At 41.7% G+C, this 22464-nt stretch overlaps 1 protein-coding gene across 2 annotated transcripts in view; it reads right to left on the bottom strand.

Annotated features, from left to right (window-relative positions):
- PLD5 (phospholipase D family member 5) overlaps window positions 1-22464 on the bottom strand; it is a 259269-nt gene that overhangs the window by 59264 nt on the left and 177541 nt on the right. Inside the window, exons 5-6 of one of the 2 annotated variants that reach the window (XM_024210268.2) lie at window positions 17844-17890; window position 17785 (exon numbers count right to left, since the gene is read on the bottom strand). The exons of the other annotated variant lie outside the window; for it this stretch is intronic. Coding sequence (XP_024066036.1) covers window position 17785; window positions 17844-17890 — 48 coding nt within the window. The remainder of the gene's footprint in view (window positions 1-17784; window positions 17786-17843; window positions 17891-22464) is intronic. 2 annotated transcript variants of the gene reach the window in all.

Raw genomic sequence — 22464 nt, 5'->3', positions numbered from 1 at the left:
GAAGTATGTGGACCTTTGCAAAATGTGTAAGAGTTAGTGGAAAAAACTTGTCTCATGTATGAAAAATGCATTTCTAAAGAAGATAAGCCAACCCAATAAGGAACACTTAGAAAAAAGCAACTTAAAAACTTCCAACCAAAATCTGAATAAAACTAAAGAATCTATATACTTTTGACAAACTGCCAGCTAAATGTCAGACAACCCAAAACAATAAAAAATCACGAATCAGGCCCCACAAAATCATGAGATTGTTTTCAAATAGACAGCAAGATAGCAAGTGCAAAAAATCAGGACGGGGGAGGAGGGGAGAAAGATAACAAGGTCCTATGTAAGACAAAGTCCCTAATATCAGGGCATCTGGTCATCCTATTGTCAAATCATGAGATATTTTAAAAATAATAAATATTGGGTTAATGTCACTTAACTTCTGGTTTCTGAACCTTTCACATTTTTAAAACTTCTATGCATCAGGGTTAGAAACTTATTTTTTGGAATGACAGTTGAATTTCTCACCTAATTAAATGATTCAAGGAGCTGAGAGATCAAGAAAGACACCAAATATGACAAAACTCATGACAGAGTCACAAGAGTTGTCCACACTGGGCTTTGAGCAGTTTACAGGATTTGGCTCTCTAACCAGAATTGCATTTTGTGCAACCTGGACGTCATCTGCGAAACTTCCAGGCATGTCACCTTTCATTCTCATCTATGCTTGGAAGCACAGTTATTTTCTGAATTTACTTTATACATCTGAATAAGAGCTGCAACATGCTGCTGACTTTCAGTATGTGCATTAACAAGTAGAATTAATTCTGTCTATAAATCAGAGGGCAAACAAAAAGCAATAGGGCAGGTGTTAAATTGTTTCTGGCAAAAACAAAACAAAAACAATAACTTTCTTATATCTGAAATAGAGATTCAATCAATCAATTAGCTAAGAGAAACACACCACTGCAAAGTGGTAAAACTTTGGAAATTCTTCATTATAAATGGAGTTTTCATCTAATCAATTTTAACATAAGCAATTTAGAGTGAATCAGATTTTCTTAGCATATATCCAATTTCCCACATTAAGCAGCAGTGTAAATAGCTTGACACCCACACCAAAAAGGTTATAAATGAAAAGTTTTTTGATCTGGAAGAGGAAACACTGGTCTGAAGCAGCTATTTACTTCTTCACAAATGAATTGTTTTTTCAAACTCGCTTGAAAAAATATTCAATCTTGAGCAGAAATTTTGCATGCCATGTTTACAACAGGAAATATCTTACCAGCTGTGCTAAACGCTATAAAATATTAGAGCTCTGTAATGATCTGAGCCAAAACCCTGGATCTGAATCCCCCTGAATTTTGGAAGAAGATTGGATGGCATGAGCCCATCACTTTAAAATATCATTTTTAATTGCAACCACTGACTCATTAGTGAATGCAGTGGTATAAGACGGGCTGTGATAATACATCCTATTAAAAAACTGTAACCCACATTTTGCCAATGAGTCTTTCAACTGAAAACAGCCAACTCATAATCAGAGCAGACAGTATCTCCAAGTAGATCTAAAAAAAAAAAAGGTCATCTGTTGAAAGCATCTATCATCATCAGCTGCTACAAGGACTACTAATGAGACCTTAATTTTTGATGAAAGGAAACATTCATCAGTATTGATAATAGCCTGTTCTCTACAAGCCCTTGAGATGTTCTCTCAAAGCAGGCTTATCAGATCTTCAAGAAAATCCATCATCCCAGGCATGGTCCATGTCCCCTGAGGAAATTAAATTGGATTGATTGATATGGCTAGCCATAATAGATCTCAGTATTCTACCTCAGTCTCTGTTATCAAAACTGGTGGGTCTACAAAGTTTAATCAGAAGACAGAATTTGTAGGGTTGATTGCCCACAGAGAATGCTAGATTCTACTAACAGTCAATCATAAAAGCCTCGGTTCACTGAAGATACAGCATCCGTTGCAATGTCAGTGTCACAACTACTTACATACCAGTGCAAGTGTCTAGAGAGCCATACAGTGCTGTCACTTAAAAGTATTGTGGATTTGTATATCCCTCAAGATTCTGCATAGTATACTTTTGGCCAGATTGTCCCCTTCTTGAAGAAAAAGCCACAGAAGTGAACAAGGTATGTTTGAAACTCTGCAAAGATTTCCTCACATATTTTCCACTACACCCTTCCCTCAAGGGAGAGAGGTTTTAGACCCTGTAGAGGGGGAATAAGTGGCGCAGTCTGGTAGCCCAGCAGTGCACACAGGGAAATGACACTCTATCTCTGGAGACCCTGGTTTTCTCTGTCTCATGGCAACCCAGCCCCCCAGAGTAGCCATTCTGCCATTGGCTTTCCTTCCCTGTCTAATGAGTATGTAGGAAGTATGGCAGGGAAGTAATACTTGGACAAGCATTCATTTCTGAGCTGATTTCCACCAGGAACTCTGTTGGCTCACTGCAGGAGCACTTCTCAGCAAATGGCTGTTTCCCACTTCCACCTCTGGAATACCTCCTACAAAGTCTACAATGCTGGAAAGTTTGATCTCTGTGGATGTGTCAACACTGCATTTGGGAGCAAGCCTCCCAGCCCTGGGTTTGAGAGAAGGGATGGAGCATACTATGGCTGCCACTCAAGTTTTGCCTTTTTCTGCTGTCATGTGGGACAGGGGAGCAATGGGCCAGTTCAGAGTGGCCTCAGCAGGTAATGATGGACACTAATCCAGACTCAGTCACTCACCCCCTCAGTTCTGAGGTAACTTGTGCCATCCAGTAGACCTAATGCTGTGAGAGAGAATATTTCCACAGTACCTGTGGCTATTTCACCACTTTATCTAGGCCAGCAGCCAGCTATAATCTAAGTTAGCTTCATGCTACTGACTATTAGCTATAAACCATAAGTTCACAATGGAATTCTACACCATTTATACTGATCTGCTCAATCGAGCAAATGCAAGCTCTACGTCACAGCTCAGTGGACCAAATCAGATAGGGAGCACTAAGCCATCCCCCCATGTCTCTTACTGCAAGATTCGTGGATGTTCTAGAATCCCACCATATTTATGAGAATACCACTCGGTGACAGCGCAGCATCTTTGAGCCAAGTCATCCCTGTAGTGGATATAGCACAGTCTTCTATGCCCAGAGGTGCTGGAACAATTTTTATAGTGGGGGTGCTGAGAGCCATTGAACCAAACTGTAAACCCTGTATATAACGAAAACCACGTCAAACCTGTTCCAGCACCTATGTCTATGTCTTGTTTGCAAAGAAGATCCAGAAAGAGTTTCTGTTGAGGCTGCTATTATCACAGCTGCTTTGAGAGTAAGTCTTCAGACTCAACCTGAGATAGCTAAAAGTGAAACTCAGCCCTGCCATAAGCAAATGTAAACCCTACTGATTTAAATGGAAGTTGCATCTGCTTATACCACAGCTGAATTTGTTTCTCCATCTTTGCAGCAATACTGTATCCGTGCTTTAAGTGAGTGTGATGGTGGTGCCTTGAGGGGCTACCCTGAGAATGCTTACTCAGGGCAAACTGCAAGAAATAGGGCAGACAATCCCCAAAACTGGTGGTTTATTCTATAATTAGAATCAACAAGTCAGTAGCCTAAACAGCTTCTGTAATATCACACTGGCTACCAAGAAGCCAAAACACAGTCCTCTTTAAGTAATCCAGCCTTCGACTCCCATCCAGACAGCCAAGTCTAATATAGTGAAAGATTACTGAAAAGTTTATTCACCATACTTGAAGTTCTACCAATCCCAAAACACTGGACACATTGCCCACCAGGTCAATGAATATTTCAGATCTCACCCAAATACAGGCTTACAGCCAATCCTTATTAGCTAAACCCAAGATTTATTAATAAAAGAAAAAAGAAAGAGAGTTATACATAGTTAAGAGATCAATACAGATGCTCCACAACTTACGCAAGGAACGCCTTGCATAACTCGAATCTTGTGTAAGTCAGGAACGTATACCTGACCATTAAGCAAAAAAAAAAAAAAAAAAAAAAAAAAACTTTCTCCGTAAATTCGGATTTGCGTAAGTCGGGTTTGCGTAACCCAGGGAGCGTCTGTATACATACAAATGTGCGTAACGTCTTAGGTTAGTTTCATAGCAGAGATGGCACTCTAGGTGCAGTTTGTTCAAATCCTTCTATGAGAATTCCATGGTGAATCCAGAGTAAACCTGGAGACCTCAGTTTTGTGGCTTAGACTTTCCCTGTCAAAGTTAGGCAGATCTGAGACAAAAAGGATCAGGCCCGAAGCTTTCTTTATATTTGTCTAGCAAGCAGATAGCCTCTTGACAGCAATTGTCAGAGCAGAGCCTTCCTCAGATGAAGAATAGGTAAAGTATATTGTTGTTTTGAAGCTAATCTTCTATTTCCTATACATATACAGGTAAGTAGTTGTGTTCATTAAGATATAGCAATTAATCATTCAAACTATCAAGGCAGTTCATGATGGCACAGAGAATTAAGCTGAAGACAATGTAAATAATATTATTAATTCCTATGGTATTTTACAGCTTTGATCTTTGAGTCAACAGAATACAGTAATGAATCATTAAATGAATCAATAAAAGACAGGAACAGGATTTTAGCAACTACAAACTAATTAGATCACATTGTTAAACTTCGAATAAGATATAGGTAAACACAGACAAATTGAATTAGCATATACTCCTGATTCTCTAACAATTCAAGCAAACATGCTAAAGATTTGAGTCTAGTACATTTATTTGAAACTCAGATACAAGTAGATTGTTTTGATTGATTTCAGTGCCTCCGGTTACGTTATTATGGGTCACACACAAGTTGACCAGTCTGTCAGTGTCACAGTGAGACATTCTGCATCTTTGTATGTTTAGCTTAAGGAATTTCAATAGTCCTGTGTACCACGATGCAGGGGAATGGATGAGAGAGAGGAGGGGCATTTGGGGAAAGCAGAAGGTAAGGGGACAGATGCAGCAGCAATGAATGAGCCCAGTGAACAATGCAGAATGCAGAACCTCAGTGTGCAGAATAGTGATGAGAAAAACAACGGGAACCTTTGCCACATTAGTACCAATGCGAGTCCACTGCCATGTAGCAGAAACAACAAAAATCCTAGCAGAGTAGGTAACTGTCCTGGCACTGACAGAAGAGAGGCCACATAGTCTCCTCTCCTTGCTGAACAGAGAAAGACATAAACAAGTAATTTCTATGAAATATCTAGTCCCAGAGCAACTTTTCTGAGCCCATACACCTTATCCATCGAATCCCCTGATTGACTGAGCTCAAGAGTAACACTCCTGCAGTACATTACTGGCCTGTTTTAGCACAGTTAGATTGTAAAGCCCCTCCCTGGCACACCCCACTGCTAGGGTTCCCTCAGAGAGTACATTTAGGATTACGAGGGCATGCTGGTCTCATCCCCATTCCAGTCTGGTTGGTATCATTGTCCAGTAGCTAATTTCTCCCCAATCCCACCCCACAAAAATGCAATCTCCTCCTTTTGGATTTTCAGTAAATTATTGGCCATGCTTGAAAGGTTTTATTTAACTTGATGGCCTTTCTGTGTTTGGATGGAGGACCCTGGTATGGGGAAGAAGGAGGCACACACAGAGCCCCTGACATGCAAGAGAATGGGGAGTCATACAGATCCCCTGGCAAGGCAGAGATTGGGCGATCCTGCTATGGGGTCGTAGGGGGAGCAAGGGGATGCCCGCAGCCCCTGGAATGGAGGGAGAATGGGAGGAATGGGGATGCACACAGGGAGGGTGGCAAGACAGAGGGGGTGACACACAGGGTGTTTGTGAGTGGGAATGGAGGGATGCAAGGAGCATTGGTACGTGCAATATGCTTGGCCACCAGTAATGAAGTGTGAAAAACTCTAGTTTTATTTTCAGTTTCTTCTTAATTACCATTTCCCTGTGCCCAACCTGCTATGCATCTCCCAGCCACCCTTCTGTCACTGCTGGCACAATCATAATTTTTAAAGCCCAGTTCTCCTCTCTGCTTCTTCTGTTCTTGCTTCTGTTCCCTCACTCCGCTGAGCATCATGGTACGTATTTGTGCCTCCTCTTGTTATTTCTACAGTAGTTTCCCCCCCAAATCTGGATATTCCCAATTTCCAAATAATGTGACTTTTCAATAGGACTGCCCCCTGAATCTGAACAGCAGCCTATTTGTCCATCCCTACCAATGACAGACATTTGGTGCATAGCTATGTGTTGTATGCTAATTTGGGCAGAAGAACAAAGTATCCTTCAGAATGACCACATGCGCGACAACTTTTTAATGTAAACTGATTAAGAATTTTACCAGAACAATGTTCCCTCGGGGAGGGGGGGAAGAAAATGAGTCTCCCATACACTGATTCACTACAGGCAGAGTAGCCATCTCATATTGGACACAATCCAGTGACTCAGGCAGAGGATTATATCCTCAGCAATTTTTAAATTTCCTTCTTATCTGTTTGTGAAAGATCTGGAGTTGTTCCAGAAGCTCCATTAGTATGACCTGTCAGCACTCAAAGGAGGACAAGTGCAAAAGCAGAGGAATGCCTAACTTAAAAACACAATGTTCTTTTAACTACAACTCTGAATGATAAAATTACAAACTTTTAAACTACACCACTACTTTATGGCCTCTTTCAGGAATATTGGATTTGGAATACAATTTTAAAGTCTTCAATGTCTCGTCTGTTCCCAAGAGGATTAATAATTCAGACTTAGTTCAAACACAGAACAGTTAAGGACTTTTAGAGGAACATCTGACTGCAATGCCTTAGTTAAGAATCAGTTGCCCTTTTCCATTATAACCCCCTTCCCTTTTAAAAATTGTCTGGGCTGAAACTTGCTATTCTGGGACCATGTAGCATTTATCAACCCCTACCCATAAACAAATCACAAAAGACAAACAAAAAACCCAGTACATTTGCTTTCGCTGTTTTTTATACAGTTGCCACACAAAAATGCGTTCAATCAGAGTTAAAGTTGCGTAAATGTATACACTTGGACTGAGGTTGAGATGGAAATAGGAGACAAACTAATTGAAAGTCTCTGGGTAAGGATAAAAGGAGTAAAAAACAAAGGTGATATCATGGTAGGGGTCTACGACAGACCAGCCCATCGGGAAATAAGGACAACCCAGGGAATTACAGACCAGTCAGTTTAACTTTTGTACCCCGAAAGATAATAGAGCAAATAATTAAGCAATCAATTTTCAAACATCTAGAAAATGAAAAGTAACAGTCAGCATGGATTTGTCAAGAACAAATCATATCAAACCAACCTGATAGCTTTCTTTGACAGGGTAACAAGCCTTGTGGATGGGTGGAAGAGGTAGACATCTTGACTTTAGTAAAGCCTTTGATACGGTCTCACGTGACCCTCTCATAAACAAACTAGGGAAATGCAACCTAGATGGCTCCACTATAAGGTGGGTGTAAAACTGGTTGGAAAACCGTTCCCAGAGAGTAGTTATCAGTGGTTCACAGTCCTGTTGGAAGGACATAACGAATGAGGTCCCGCAGGGATCAGTTCTGGGTCTGGTTCTGTTCAATATTTTCATCAATGATTTAGATAAAGGCATAGAGAGTACACTTATAAAGTTTGCGGACAATACCAAGCTGGGAGGGATTGCAAGTGCTTTGGAGGATAGGATTAAAATTCAAAATGATCTGGACAGACTGGGGAACTGGTCTAAAGTAAACAGGGTAAAAGCTTGAGAAAATTAAGAACACAAATGAAAAACGTGCAACATTCCTGCAGGCACTTGGTGGCCTGGTCTATACTAAAAAGTCAGGTTGACCCAGCTATGTCATTCAAGAGCGTAAGAAAGCCATACCCCTGAGCAACATAGTTTAGCCAACCTATCTTCCGATGTAGACAGTGCTAGGTTGCTGGAAAAATTCTTCCATCAACCTAGTTACCAGCTCTCAGGGGGTGGATCTATTACAGCAACAGGAGAACTCCTCTTTTCGGTGCAGGTAGTGTCTACACTCAAGCACTGCAGCTGTGCCGCTGTAGCATTTCAAGTGTAGACAAGCACGTGTGAGCTAGCTATAGCACAGCATAATCCCAGCCAACCAGCTCAGCTACTGTACCTTTGAGTCAAGGTGATAGAGATTCAAACCAAGTTGTACATTTACCTCAAGAAGTGTCTAAATGGTTGAAGATGCATCCTCCACAAAACAACTATTTTGTGAAGTTCCTTAAAGATTAAAAGCAGAAAAATCAACCTGGACTTGTTGGATCTTCATGAGATCCTGACCTTCTCTGGAAAGTAAGAGCATAGAGGGTAGACTACTATAGCACTTTAGAAGTTCACATGTGTTACTGCGTTGGGAAAACCTAATTCTAGAACATTCAACCAGTTTGGGGTTTTGCCCTGCTTTTTGACAGTCTGCCCCTGAGGTTGGCACTCATGACTGTGAACCACTCCAGACAGCTTGACACCATGAATTTAACAGTGTCTGATCCCTGTGGTGAGATTTGTGGGATTTTGCAGGATAAAATCTGCCACACTTTAAAATGGATGCAATGTAAGTCAGCAGAGTATGTTGCATCTAAAAATAGGTGAATCTTAAACAATTCAGTTAGGGTAACCAGCCCAATGTTTGCATTCCTAGCTGAACTATTCATAGTCCTTTGGACTACAAAGTTATGAAGGAACTTCCATGTGAAATCTTGTGAGATTTCTGGTACTTCACAATTCTAGTATTTACATCTTAGCCAGAAGAACAGCAGCTTTTCTCATTGTGTCCTGACACGTGCATTTCTGGGCCCAACTGGAACTACGAAGTATAATTGCATTAAAAAGAAAAGTATGTCAGTGTTTTCAGTCTTAAAAAAAAAAAGTTGGATTGGGTTCATTTCTAATTCTGAGCAAAGGTTCAGGTTCTTATTTTATCTTAATCAGTTTGCCTCACCCAACTTGTAACCAATGAATTATCACTGTCATCACTGATAAAAGTTTGAAGATGATACAAAAATTGGGGGAGTGGTAAATAGTGAGGAGGACAGGTCACTGATTCAGAGCAATCTGGATCTCTTGGTAAACTGGGAGCACGCAAACAATATGAGTTTTAATACAGTTAAATGTAAATGTATATGTCTAGGAACAAAGAATGTAGGCCATACTTACAGGATGGGGGAATCTATCCTGGGAAGCAGTGACTTGAAAGAGATTTGGGGGTTGTGATGGATAATCAACTGAACGTGCACCCTCAGTGTGACACTATGGTCAAAAGAGCTAATGTGATCCTGTGATGCATAAACAGGGGAATTGTAGGAGTAGAGAGGTTGTTTTACCTCTATACTTGGCACTACCACAACTGCTACTGGAATACTGTGTCCAGTTCTGGTGGCCATAATTCAAGAAGGATGTTGATAAATTGGAGAGGGTTCAGAGAAGACCCATGAGAATGATTAAAGGATTAGAAAAATGCCTTACATCGATAAAAACTCAAGGAGCTTCATCTGTTTAGCCTATCAAAGAGAAAATTAAAGGATGACTTGATTACAGACTATAATTATCTACATAGGGAATAAGTATTTAGTAACGGGCTCTTCAATTTCACAGAGAAAAGTATAACACGATCCAATGGCTCAGAGTTGAGATTGACAAAGTCAGACTGGAAATAAGGTGTAAACTTAACGGCAAGAGTAACTAACCATTGGAACAATTTAACAACGATCATGGTGGATTCTCCATCACTGACAATTTTAAAATCAAGGCTGGATGGTTTTGTAAAAGATATGATTTAGGAATTATTTTGGGGCAGTTCTATGGCCTGAGGTCAGACTAGATGATTGCAATGGTCCTTTCTGACCTTGAAACTATGATCCACAGTAGAAAATTTTGCAAAAAAAGATTTTGAAATTTCAGTGCAATAACAGGATGAAATTTTTGCAAAAATTTTGACCTATTTTTCCACCTGCTCTATACGTTAGAAAAGACCTGAAGTGAAACACCATAACTTACCCCACCCAATCCTGGGAGAAATTTGAATCTGAAAATTTGACATTTATGACACCAGTCTACCCTTATGGCTAGATTGTGCAACACAGCTATATACTTATACAAAGGGGTAGTCAATTGAAGTCAAAGAGATTACTCTTATCAGTTAAGTTATTACCAACAGACATAACTGTCACACAATTGAGACCTTAAGATACATAAACAATATATTTGTGTGTTTGGCTTGAGAAGTGCCTTACATTTTGAGAGCCTTCACTAACTCTGAAATCACTACTGGCCCAACTTTCTAAACATAGATGCCTGAAGTTAGATGCAGACGTCAGTGCTTACAAGCCTGAATATTGACACAGGCACCCAATTTTAGAGGTAATACTTGAAAACTTCCCCTGCTCCCATACTATATTCTGTGATTCTAATGTCTTCTCAGGGCTACCTGCCATATGAGGGCATGGGAGGCGGCAATGGTGTGTCTTTTCAGTTTCAGAAACAATCAATAGTTTTGGCTTCTTAATCCAGTTTAAGACAGTTTGACTGTAAAGTCACAAAACCCTAAGATTCCAAAAGTAGGACCACAACAATGAATACAGTCTCATTCATGTTATAAAACAGAATTACATACAGTATTAGATACCAGGTCTCCTGTATCTCAGTCAAATGTAGGGCGGATAAATATATTGATTTAAAAAAACCATTTTTTATTTATATCATGATTTTTTACATTGCTAATTCTTTACTTTCTTCACATTTTATAGTCTTAAATTAATAAAGTGGATGTTTTGCACTTTTTAAAAACTAATTTCCTAATTGTTAGCAACACTTCAGATTTTGTATTTTTCTACCAAGAAGTTTCATACTTAAATGCTCATCTATGCTGAAAGAGACATGTCCACGGCCTGATTAACATCCTTACTGTGAGAACATCACAAACTCAAACACAAAATTGCTCAGCAAATAGTCTGTACTATATTTGCAGCCAAAACCAGCTTCTGATATATTGCACAAGTCAAGAATGCTGAAATGCTTCTACATTATGTTTCTCCATAGGGGTTTGCAGTTTGAAGCCAGTTGGATTTCTAATCTTAAATTACTCACATGCTTTTGAAAAATCCCATCTTTACGTGCTTAATCATGGAGTTTAGGAGTCTAACTTTAGGCTACTATTTTTGCAAATGTTGGCCCATGTGTATAAGAGTTCACAATTATTTAGTTAATGTACTGAAAATCTAAATAACTTTTTATTGCTAGTGAAGTGGTATTGTTGTGAAATGACAAAGATTTTATGCCTCTAAGTTTTAATAAAAATACAATTGTAGCCCCGATGCTTCAAATGCATAAGTACAAGTAGATTCACTGAAATTAATGGGTTTTATTCATGTGAATAAAGTTACATATTTGCTTAAATGTCTGTAAGAATTGGATCTTAATTTCCAATGCTCTGTTTTGCCTACAGCAGTTTTGTAAAATTCAAAGAAGATACCCTACCAGAAGTGAACAGGAATGGAATTTATAATTTATTCATTATAAGTTTTAATCTAAAATAACAATAACACAAATTTTCATATTAGATTTACGTCTCAGCCTGATTTAAATCAAACATTTTTTTTTAAATCAAGGGATTGAAAATTACTTCACCTTGATCCAATGCCTAATCAACTAAACCACACTGACTGCCACACAGTCACTGAGGCTTCCTGTTTCTCATTTTCCCTATCTGTAAAATAGGGATAAAAATGCTTACTAGCCTACTGTGGTAAATGTAGCTATATTATATAGGTGATAGGTCAGACGCCACAGTTTTGTGCACGGTATCTTAACTGATTTCAGGAGGTGAGAAGGAATGAGCACAGGATGTCGGAAGTGACCTTGCCTATGCTTTTCCATACATTTTTTTATGGTTAAGGATAATGTTAATTTTAAATTTCTTGACTTGCTAATGATTGTTCTTAAAACTTCAAAGTTATGACAAGTCATCAGAACATCAGAACATTGAAATTGTATTTAAAGTTGTAAAACTATTTCATAATAATGAAACCTGATGGGAATAAATTGTTTTCAAATGCAACTTTCAATGGAGTACACAGTTTGAAAATCCAATTTTATTTCTATCATACAATTTAGTAATCTCTTAGCACCAGTCATCATCTAAAGAAAATTTCCTGAGTATAAAGCTATGCATTGCTGGTTCTGATGACACTGTAGATAATGACTGTACAACAGAAATTAGTGGAAAGGATGTTTTGTTTTTTAATTTTTCCATGGGTTTTTTTCTTCCTTATTATTTGAGGGAAGGCTGTTCATTTAGCAAATGACTCTATTAAAAAAAAGATTGTTGAACAGGTTGGGAAAAATAATTTTTATCCTCACATGATTTAGAAGACAGGCATATTACTTCTTAAGGAAAGACTTATTACATTGTCAGTAAAACCACTGGTACAATAAGATTGTGTTTTCTTTGTAAATGAAAATAGCCCTCTTCTGTATTAAAAAATTCAACATTGTTATGCAATTACAAATATAATAGAAGGATTAGTAAAAGGAATTAGATACACTGATTTTTCCATGGACAGGCATTTGCTATTTTTATAGGTTACTATTATGAAGAATTGGATTCTTTTGTAAAACTCCTGAAACATCCTAAAATTCATGGACAAGTTTTCATCAGCATATGGGTACATAGGAACCTGACCTCCTACATGCAAATGAAGCTAAATTCCTATTTGTTTTCATTTATCAACATAATTTCATACAAATATTTATACATGTTAATATCCCCAACAAACATAACATTAAAGATTAAACATTAGTGAGGCAATATCTTTTATTGGACTAGCTTCTGGTGATGAAAGGTATTACCTCACCTACCTTGTCTCTCTAATATTCTGGGACCGATATGATTATAACAACAATGCAAATAACATTAGAGATAGATTTCGGAGGGCTTTGGATAGCATGGGATAATCCTTAGAAAATTACAGGACTATGGTGTGAATGAATGCCTTCAAACTAGTTTGCCTCTCTAATTATTTCAGTCCAAGGTCCACAAAACAGCCAAACATCATCCCCTAACCTATCATATTTCATCATGCTTTGAGTGTAAAGGGTTTGGTCCTGGGTTAATTTTTCAACCGTTTTGTGGGTTTCAGCTCAAATAAGGTGGCTGGGGGCTGGTGCTGCTTGGTAGCAGTCCTCTGTAGTGGTGCAGCTTGGTGGAGTTGAGCATGGAGGCTGCTGGGTGGTGAAGTTTGAAGAAAAAGTGGTTGCATAATTTCCTGCTATTTTTCTCTCTCCTTTTTCTCTTAATGACATTTCACTGCTCTCTAATTTTCTCCCATTTTATTGTTTTCTATCTCAGTAGGTACCTTCCTGACCCCATCACAATAGTAACCGAGCCTCTCGGGAACATTCATGGACTGATTTTAGAACACTGTTGTGGTATTGTCCCCACTTTACAACGGGGAACCTAGGGCACAGGGAAACTAAGGGATTTGCCCATGAGCTCACGGAAGTCAGTGGCAGAGCCAGGAACAGACCCCAGATCTCCGATCCAGTGCTTTAGACAGATGGCCATTCTTCCTCTCCCTTCTGCTTGTCTCTCCCTATCCCTCTTGCCCTCCCCACTTTCCTCTGGTCCCCACCCACAACCCTGCCCTCCCTCTTCCCCCTCAATTCCTCATTTTTCTCCCCCTCACCTGTCTACCCTCTCTCACACCCACTGAGGAAGCCCTACTTTTTACTAGCTGCCGCTCTTTCTGCGGTAATTCTAGATTTTTTTTCTTCAGTTATCTCTGTGTTGGCTTTTCACTTTCTCCCTTTGGCTTGCTTTGTTCCTGGTATCTTGCTCCTCCCTTTCCCATCCCACTTTCCCTCCTATTCCTTCACTCTCTCCTCCTTCCTTCCCCACCCATCCAATTATTCTCACACTCATTGTTTCGTAATTCACCCACATTCGCTGACTCATTCATTCTCACACATTCATTCATTTATTCTCCCAATAACTCCACTTCTTTCACTCCCACACTCACCTACCATGTCTTTGTACTCAACTGATGGAATGATCTCACATTTTTGTCAGAGGCCTGTACGCTAATCCATATCCTGAAAGACTGGTGTGGTTACTATTTTGTTATACATACCTAATTGCACCCTCCCTAAAAGAGAAAAATAGACAGTTTTTGTCCAAATCTCAGAACACACTAGCATAAGATATTGACCCTAATTCACTCCTGGTGTTAACCCCATTGAAGTCAATTGATTTATATCAGGGATGAAGCAGACCTAGAGTGTCAGCCAATTTCAGCAGCACAACCACCTTCAGCTAGTTAGCTTAATTATCGGCAAGTACACATTATTGAAGACAATCTACTAAGTACATTAGTCAAAAATTACAAAGCAACACAAATGAAATGTTAGAGTCAGTTGCAAATTGGAATTTCTGTCCCGCAGGAAATTTCAATGTTTGAAAATTTGTTTTCATCCGAAATCACATCAAAAAGTGAAAATGTCCTCCTTTCTCCACCAGCAGAAAGAAAGTTCTGAAAAATTTTGTTTTGGAAATGTTGAAATGTTTCATTTAGACATCCCTGATCGATGTGAAATGTTTTGACATTCCTGGATTGAAATGTTTCCTTTCAGTTTAACATTGATCTGTGCTCCCCTGAGTTGCTGTGATGCCTCATGGAAGCTGTATTTGTTCATATACCAGATCTTCTCTATGGGGAGGAGTTCCCGGCTGGATTATATGTCTATAATGGACTGCAGGAGCTGAGGAAAATGCAGATTAACAGGAAACTAGTCTGAAACTAAAAGTTTCAATTTGGTCTGACAAATAGAAATATTATGATTCAGGACAACCTGAAATAAACAAAATAAACATTTCAATGTTCCATCAGAAAAATTGATTTTTTTGTGTGTGTGTGGCAAAAATAAACGTTTTCCAGTGAAAAATGTTCCATCAAAAATAATTTCAATGGAAAATTCCCCCAACCACCTCTATGAAATATCTACAACAATCTTTTACTTCACATACCGCAAGTAATGGCTAATTTTTCTGTTCACATATTATATTTTTCCTTTACACAAACTGTAAACCCAAGTAACCCTCTGATCATCAGGCACAGAAATGTTGATGATCCATGTTGGTAGCAGGCTGCTGATTCCCTGAGGAGCATATAATATTCTGTAAACCTGTGGCAACGGGATTGTGGAAGGGATAAGGCTGGAGGAAAATCTGGGCCAAAGAATGGTCACTGATTTTGGGTGCCCAATTTGGTTCTGATTTTCACAAGTTCTCGGCACCCCAGGAGAAGTTAATGGATGATATGGGTACTTGGCATCTCTGAAATTTAGGGTTAAGGTGTCTAAAGTTGGGCATACAAAATCACTGGTCACTACCATAAATGTGGGCCCTGGGAGTTTCTCATGTTCTCTCAGCCTGAACAATATATGAAGCTGGGCTTTTATTTCTTACCATGGGCTTACGGGCCTTAAAAGGGCATGACATTTTTATAGTCATTTCTGTTTTTAAATAAACGATGCAAGACAGATATTTGAACTTGACTGTAGCAAGAAGAGTCTCATGCTGGATCTATCACTGCTCAGATCAGCCTGTCACATATTTTATGGAGTGTCAACATTTTGTTTTGGCTCCATGGCTACTACATACATAAAATGGAAACTATGAAGAAACACATGGACTTGCCTTAGTGTCACAAGTAGGAAAATGCATGCAATACACTGAAGAGAGAAATAAATCACACAGAAAAATTATTCTGCTGCTTCTATCCTTGAAAAAATACACAGGAGACACAAATCAATATAAAGTAATACATTGTCAATTACCCGGTTTCTTAACCTAGCTTGACTTCCATCCAAACAGTCTATCACAACGTCAACAGCAAAAGGCTAGAAAACTAGTGGTCCAAGATCTCTTTGTTATTAGGCAGGTGAGGGAAACATGCAGAGTACAGTCAATAGAAACAAAACCACCCCGAAACCACAGGTAAACCCTGCTGTTTGAGCCACACAGCAACAAATAGAAAGAAAACACTGTATGGTAAGAACTCACAGAAGAAAGAAATACAGGTTCAAAGATATGGGCATTCAGACCCACAAGGCTGAATTTGTACTGTTCCTGTCATAGCGTCTGTCTCGTCACAGAATTCTATGCTAGGCTCCCAGTGCCTCAAATGGAGCTGAGCCCAGTGATCACCTCACTCTCTCAGGAAGTACAGATATCTCAGCTCAGAGCATCAGCAGTTGCACTAGGGGGTTGGTGAAGAAGGACCCAGCCAGGTTCCTCCTCACTGAGACCTTGGTCAGGCAGGGAACTAGGAGCCTTGGACCTTCAGCACCATTCTTACTTCTCCCACACTGTGTGGTATGGAACCCATGTCTCACTACTCCCACGGGAGGAGTCAGGAACTTGGGAGGCAGATACTCCCCAGTCCAGAGCATTCGTAGCTGTCCCATGGAACAGAGTAGAGGGCATTATCTGGGTCCCTTATGTTTGGACACCAAAGGGCATGGAATTTCTGGGGATGCTAAGGCCCTAGGTGCTCACAAGGCACCATGTGGGCAGGGGATGGACCCATACTCTCTGGAAGCACTGACTCTACAACTGGATGCCTTAGCAGCTGCACGAGAAAGCATTTTCACTTGATGTCAGCAGCATTCACCAGGCTATTTACACAGGAAAGGAAGCTTGTCAGTTGAGAGAGGAAGAGGAGTCAGAGAGGGCCTGGAGTATCAGCGTAGGCAGGAGAAAAGGGAAGATTACATAGGACTTGGGGACCACTAAGCTACATAACAGGGTGAGATGAAGGCTTAGATGGTACGCTTGGGTGAGGGATGATAAGAGGCACAGTGAGTGTATCGGCAAGAGTATGGGAAACTGCAGGATGAAAAAAATAAAAGGAAATCAGACTGAAAATACTTATAGGCAAGGCTGGCAGCACCACCTTTTATTAAGGCTGCCCAACACTTCCTATTATAAAACCTTGTTTTCAGTTGATTATAACTTTTCCAAACTTTAATTGTTTGGGCTGAGATTTCTCATGCCACATGTCTGCCTCAGGATGAATTTTACTGGAAAATTTCAGCCAAAAGGGTTCATCTGTTTCTGAGAATGAGGCTAGACTAAAATAAGCAATGGCAAAAGGACATTTTGGCCAGTCTGAGGCTACACTAAGGCTTTTGCTGGCATAGTTACCTCAGTTGGGAATGTAATTTTTTCACACTCCTAACTGACACAGCTATGTCAGAAAAACGTTGCAGAGACCACACTTAAGTCCCATTGAAAGTCAATGTTACTTAGGCTCCTAAGACACTTTTGAAAATTTTGCCCTGCACCTCCAACAGCACGGTATTCCCTCATCACGGTCATGCTGGTGTTCTGGTGGATGCAGGACGTTAAGAAGTCTTTCAGTTTGGAACTAAGTCTTTGATCACTTGCCACCGATTGAAAGTCCTACCTTGAGAGACATCAGTAAAGAAAATATACATGAAAACAATAACTTCCACCAGAAACTAATAAAAAATAAATTCAAAGCGTATATCTATTTTATTGTGGGTATCTGAGGACTATGAAATAATAAAATAGGACCAATCCTATGTCACAGTAAATCAAAATGCCAAATGGTGTATTCTCAAACTGACTGTCAAAAGCTTAGCAGTGTGACTTCCATTAGCTGCTCTTTTGAAAACCCCCAGTTTTAAAGTGTGGCTAGAGCCGTGTTTTTAAAAAGTCAACATTCAAAATAAGGAAGCTCCATGGAGACACTGGAGGGATTTATTTTTTCTTCTTTTACAACTTGTTTTCTGTAACCCTGTAAAATAGCTCTTTATTTCATGCCCACATTATTTCCTCTTTGCAGGATGACTTACCCCCATTCTGTTGGCCACCTCAGCACAGGATCCTGTTTCACTCTTCCCTGCAAAGTGAATGAGAAAATGAGCCTGTTTCTGCTGCTGCTGCTGAATTTCAAAAGGGCGGGCGTCTTCACAACATTGCACCCCCCAACCTCCCCTACAGACCCTGCCATCTGATCCTGGGTCAGGAGGGACTGACAAGGAAAGCACTGGAATTAAATCTGCCTCACCCCCATACCAGTAGAGCCACATCTGTCAAGAACACTCATATTCCCATGGAGCATCCGTAATTCTGAATGTTGACATTGTAATGGTACTGTGCACAGCTCAAAGCTTCCCTTATTGAACTGAGGATGCATTATACCCATGCGGCACATGCAAAGCCGGGCACAATAATGAGATAAAAGAGGGACAAACTAAGCAAGAGAGCCAGTCCAATGACAAAATGGAAATACAGTTCCTGACAAATCAAACTTAACCCCCTCCTCCTCCTCCCCTCCTCCCCCCGCCTTCAAGCTGGGGATACCTCTTATCTCCTTATAGGCCACCCCCCCTTCATTTGAAATTACTGAAAATGGTTGATCATGCTATTATAAATCAAAGTAACATACTAGGGAAATGGAAATGTTATGCCATGCATTCCAATGATCCTTTTTACTCCTCTTTTATATCGAATGCCATACAGAAGCAATTGCCAGGAAGAAAAAAGTTTACTTTTCTGTCCTCAATATCGATAACTAAGAGGAAAGCTGACCTTTGAATATTTTGGCAGGCCTGTGACACAATTCCCCCTCACCCACCATCTACCCTCCTTCCACTCTTCACACCACTAGGCACAGGACACCCCTAAATTTAACTAAATTTAACTCACTTTAATAAGCGTGTGTGTGTGTGTGTGAGTGAGAGAGAGAGAAAGAAAATGTCTTTAGGATCTTCATTCCAATTTCCTCCTGCACAAGTGGAGCCCACTGCTTGTTCCTTCCTTTGCAGTAAGTTTACATCAGTTTTCCAGGCTCTCATCACAAGCACAGGAGTCGGAGGCAGGGCCGGCTCTAACTTTTTTGCCGCCCCAGGCAAAAAAAAAGAGCGCCGCCCCGCCGTAACCCCCCCCCCCCCACTGAGTGCCATGCCGGGCCGCCGAACCCCCCCCCGCCGAGCGCCACGCTGCACTGTGCCGCCCAAACCCCAAGCGCTGCGCCACCGAAGCCCCCACCCCTCCAGCACCGCGCCGCTGAAGCCCCTGCCCCCTCCAGTGCTGCACCGCTGAAACAAAAACAAACAAACAAAAAACCTTGAGCACCGCCCCACCGAACCAAAAAAACAAAAAACCCCGAGCACCCCCCGCCACCCCAAGATTGGCTGCTCCTTCCAAGGTGCCGCCCCAAGCACGTGCTTGATCGGTTGGTGCCTGGAGCCGGCCCTGGTCGGAGGGTTACTTTAACCCCCCCGCCCCAAAAAAACCCAACAAACCCTGGGATTATCTTGTAATTTCTATTTCCCTCAAATGGGAGGGTCTGTAGCCTCAGGCTTTGCATCACACAAAGGCCACCTCTTAGGAAACCCTTAAATCAAATCATATCCCAGGGTACAACAGGTTAAAAAAAAGAACTGAAACACCTCCTACAGCAGATATTCTCAACTTTTTCTATGCCATGACTCTGTTTACAACAGAAAGAAGTTTTGGCACTCGTTCTCCCATCTGAACATAAAGAAAAGGAAGGTGGCCATGACCCCCCGCAAAGAACCTACAGGTAGAGGTGGAGGGGGGTGGGACTTGTACGGATATTGCCTGTATACCAGTCCCAGCGCAGGCAGCAGGAGGCTTATGCTGGCTACAGAGCACCTTTCTGCACTGGGGCTGCAGCTGCTGTGGTCAGTTCACTGGGGAGGGACACGGTTTGCACAGAAAAGGGGAGGGAAGGAGGCAGTTGTGGGAACCTGCCAGTCGCTCCTCCCTCAGCAGCAATGCGCCCGGGATCTGCCCACTGCAGCCAAGTCCCCTCAGTGTGCAGTGGGAGGGGAGGGCAGCCGGGTCTCCCTTCCATAGCTGGGCACTCCCGCTCCCCCAAGCACCACTTGGAGCACAGCCAAGCAAACTCCTGTGGGGCGGGGGGGAGGAGAGAACAGGATATCCAAAGTTAGGTGAAACTTTCACAGGCATGTGACCATCAGGGAAGTACAATAACCATTGTGGCCACATGAGGAGAACCGTCCCCTCCCACAATTACTGCCTATCTGATTAGGGAAAGGAGTTATTAATAATGGGCCACCCTGGCCCTGGGTGCAGGTGTTGTTTTGCTGGTTTTCTCCTCTTGTGAATTCTGTGTATGGTTGCATCTAAATTTATGAACATGCAGTATACCATTTTTTTTCATTAACAGTTTATCACCTCTGGGAACATTATGCTTCTTCTTGCAGTAAATACAAATTTTTTCTTGCAGTAAATTGCCTGTGCTCTGAAGTTTGGGAGGAACCAACATGCAATGAAAAAAAGACAGATGTATAAATGAAGCATGCACACAACCAGCTGAAGCATAGCTGGAGTTTGGCAAGAAAAAAAAAAAGAATCATATCCAAAGTGACACTCCAGCAAGAGCTGAATATAAAAGGCACTGATCAAACACTGAATTTTCTGTTAAGTGCTTCCTATCTCCTACAGCACACCACTCCACATAGCATGATGTTTTTATATCGTACGCAAAGAACAATCATGGATCACAAAAAAGCAATCATTTGAGTGAGAGCTGAACATCCCTAATTCAACATACTCCTGCTTTTGTTGGTCTCTCATGGTATATGTGTGAGAAGCACCTCAGACTTTATTCTGTGTCCCATTATTATTTATATTTGTATAACAGTAGCATTTAGCAGCTCACTGAGATTGGAGCCCCATGCTGTTGGGCCCTGTACAAAACCACACCAAGTTGAAGTCCTTGCTCTAAAGCACTAACAATGTAAACAAACAAGATAGATGAAGTACATAGCATTACACCCATCTTGAGATGTGGAACTGAGGGAGACTGAGTGACACACCCAAGGTTGCCCAAGAAGTCTGTGGTAGAGCTGGGAATTGAACCCAGCTTTACTGCATCCCAGTCGAGAGCATCAGCTACAAGCCTGTCCTTTGCCTCATGGGAAAAGCCCCCTAGGTTTGCACCAATGACAATCTTTACACTAAGACAAGGTAGGTGAGGTAATATCTTTTGCGGGATCAACTTCTGTTAATGAAAAACAAGCTTTTGAGCTACACAGAGCTTGTCTTCTTCGGATCTGGGAAAGGTATTTTTCCCAGGTACCTTTCCCAGACCAGCAGAAGAGCTCTGTGCAAGCATGTCTCATTCGCCAACAGAAGTTAGTCCAATAAAAGATATTACTTTACCCACCTTGTCTCTCTAATATCCTGGGACCAACATGGCTACAACAACACTGCAAACAGACTTCTCATGTGAGTAATAGGAAATTTGTCCTAGCAGCAGTGTATTTCAAGTTGAAATATCACTGATTACTTCGTGAAGTCCTTCAATGGCCATGTCAGATATCAAGATGCCATGAGAAATGAGTAAGTTTAGCTTTTCCTCATTCTTAATAAAACTGTCATTGCCACATTCACATTGTGGATTTTGATTCTCATTCTCAGCATTCATGATATTTTCTCATTCATGTTTGAGTTTCACATTCATTGTGGATTCCTAAGAAAAACAAAAACTGAACAAACCTGCCACCACGCTTCTACTTTCACAGAACTTTTTAGTTTGTAGGCATTGCTTGCATAATCTGTTTCACAGGGAAAGTATATTCAGTTTTTTTTACTTTTTAAAAAAACGTGCATGCCTTACTGCATACTGTGGGTATTGTTTAGGGTTACCATCCGTCCGGGTTTCCCCGGACATGTTCGGCTTTTTCAGCCTTAAATGGCCGTCCGGGGGGGATTTCTAATGAAGTAGAAATGTCCGGGATTTCCCCTCCTGCGGAGTGCGGCGCGGCTGATTGGACGCCTGGCCTGATTGAAAGCCGCTCGCAGCCACTAGGAACTCTAGCAGCCAGAGTCCCTCCCCCTCCCCCGCTCCCTCCTCCCCCACAGAGCAGCTCGGAAGTGTTTGAGTCCACGTGGAGCCTGCATTTCTCCCTCTGCCGGGTGAGCGGGGGGAGCAGGGCAGGCGGCGGGGGTGTGTGTGTGGGGAGCAGGGGGCACAGAGGCTGCAGGGGCGGGGGGGGTGCAGAGGCTGCAGGGCGAGTGGGGAGCAGGGGGCACAGAGGCTTCAGGGCGAGTGGGGAGCAGGGGGCACAGAGGCTGCAGGGGCAGGGGGTCACAGAGGCAGCAGGAGTGGGGCAGGCAGGGGGCGCAGAGGCTGCAGGGCGAGTGGGCAGCAGGGGGCACAGAGGCTGCAGGGGCGGGGGGGTGCAGAGGCTGCAGGGTGAGGAGGAGCAGGGCAGGCAAGGGCATAGAGGCTGCAGGGCGAGTGGGGAGCAGGGAAGCACTTAGCAACCCCCAACCAAGATCAGAGCGGGAGGGAGGAGGGGGAATGCAGGGTGCTCAGAGGAGGGAGCAGAGTTGGAGCAGGGACTTTGGGGAAGGGGTTGGAATGGGGGCGGAGAAGGGGTGGGGTTGGGGCGGGGAAGGGGGCGGGGAAGGGGC

This window comes from Terrapene carolina, unplaced genomic scaffold (assembly GCF_002925995.2).
Source record: "Terrapene carolina triunguis isolate 2854851 unplaced genomic scaffold, T_m_triunguis-2.0 Scaffold85, whole genome shotgun sequence".
NCBI classification, from domain to species: Eukaryota; Metazoa; Chordata; order Testudines; family Emydidae; genus Terrapene; species Terrapene triunguis.
Note: the sequence above shows the minus strand (reverse complement) of the source record. Positions and strands in the feature narration are given on the sequence as shown.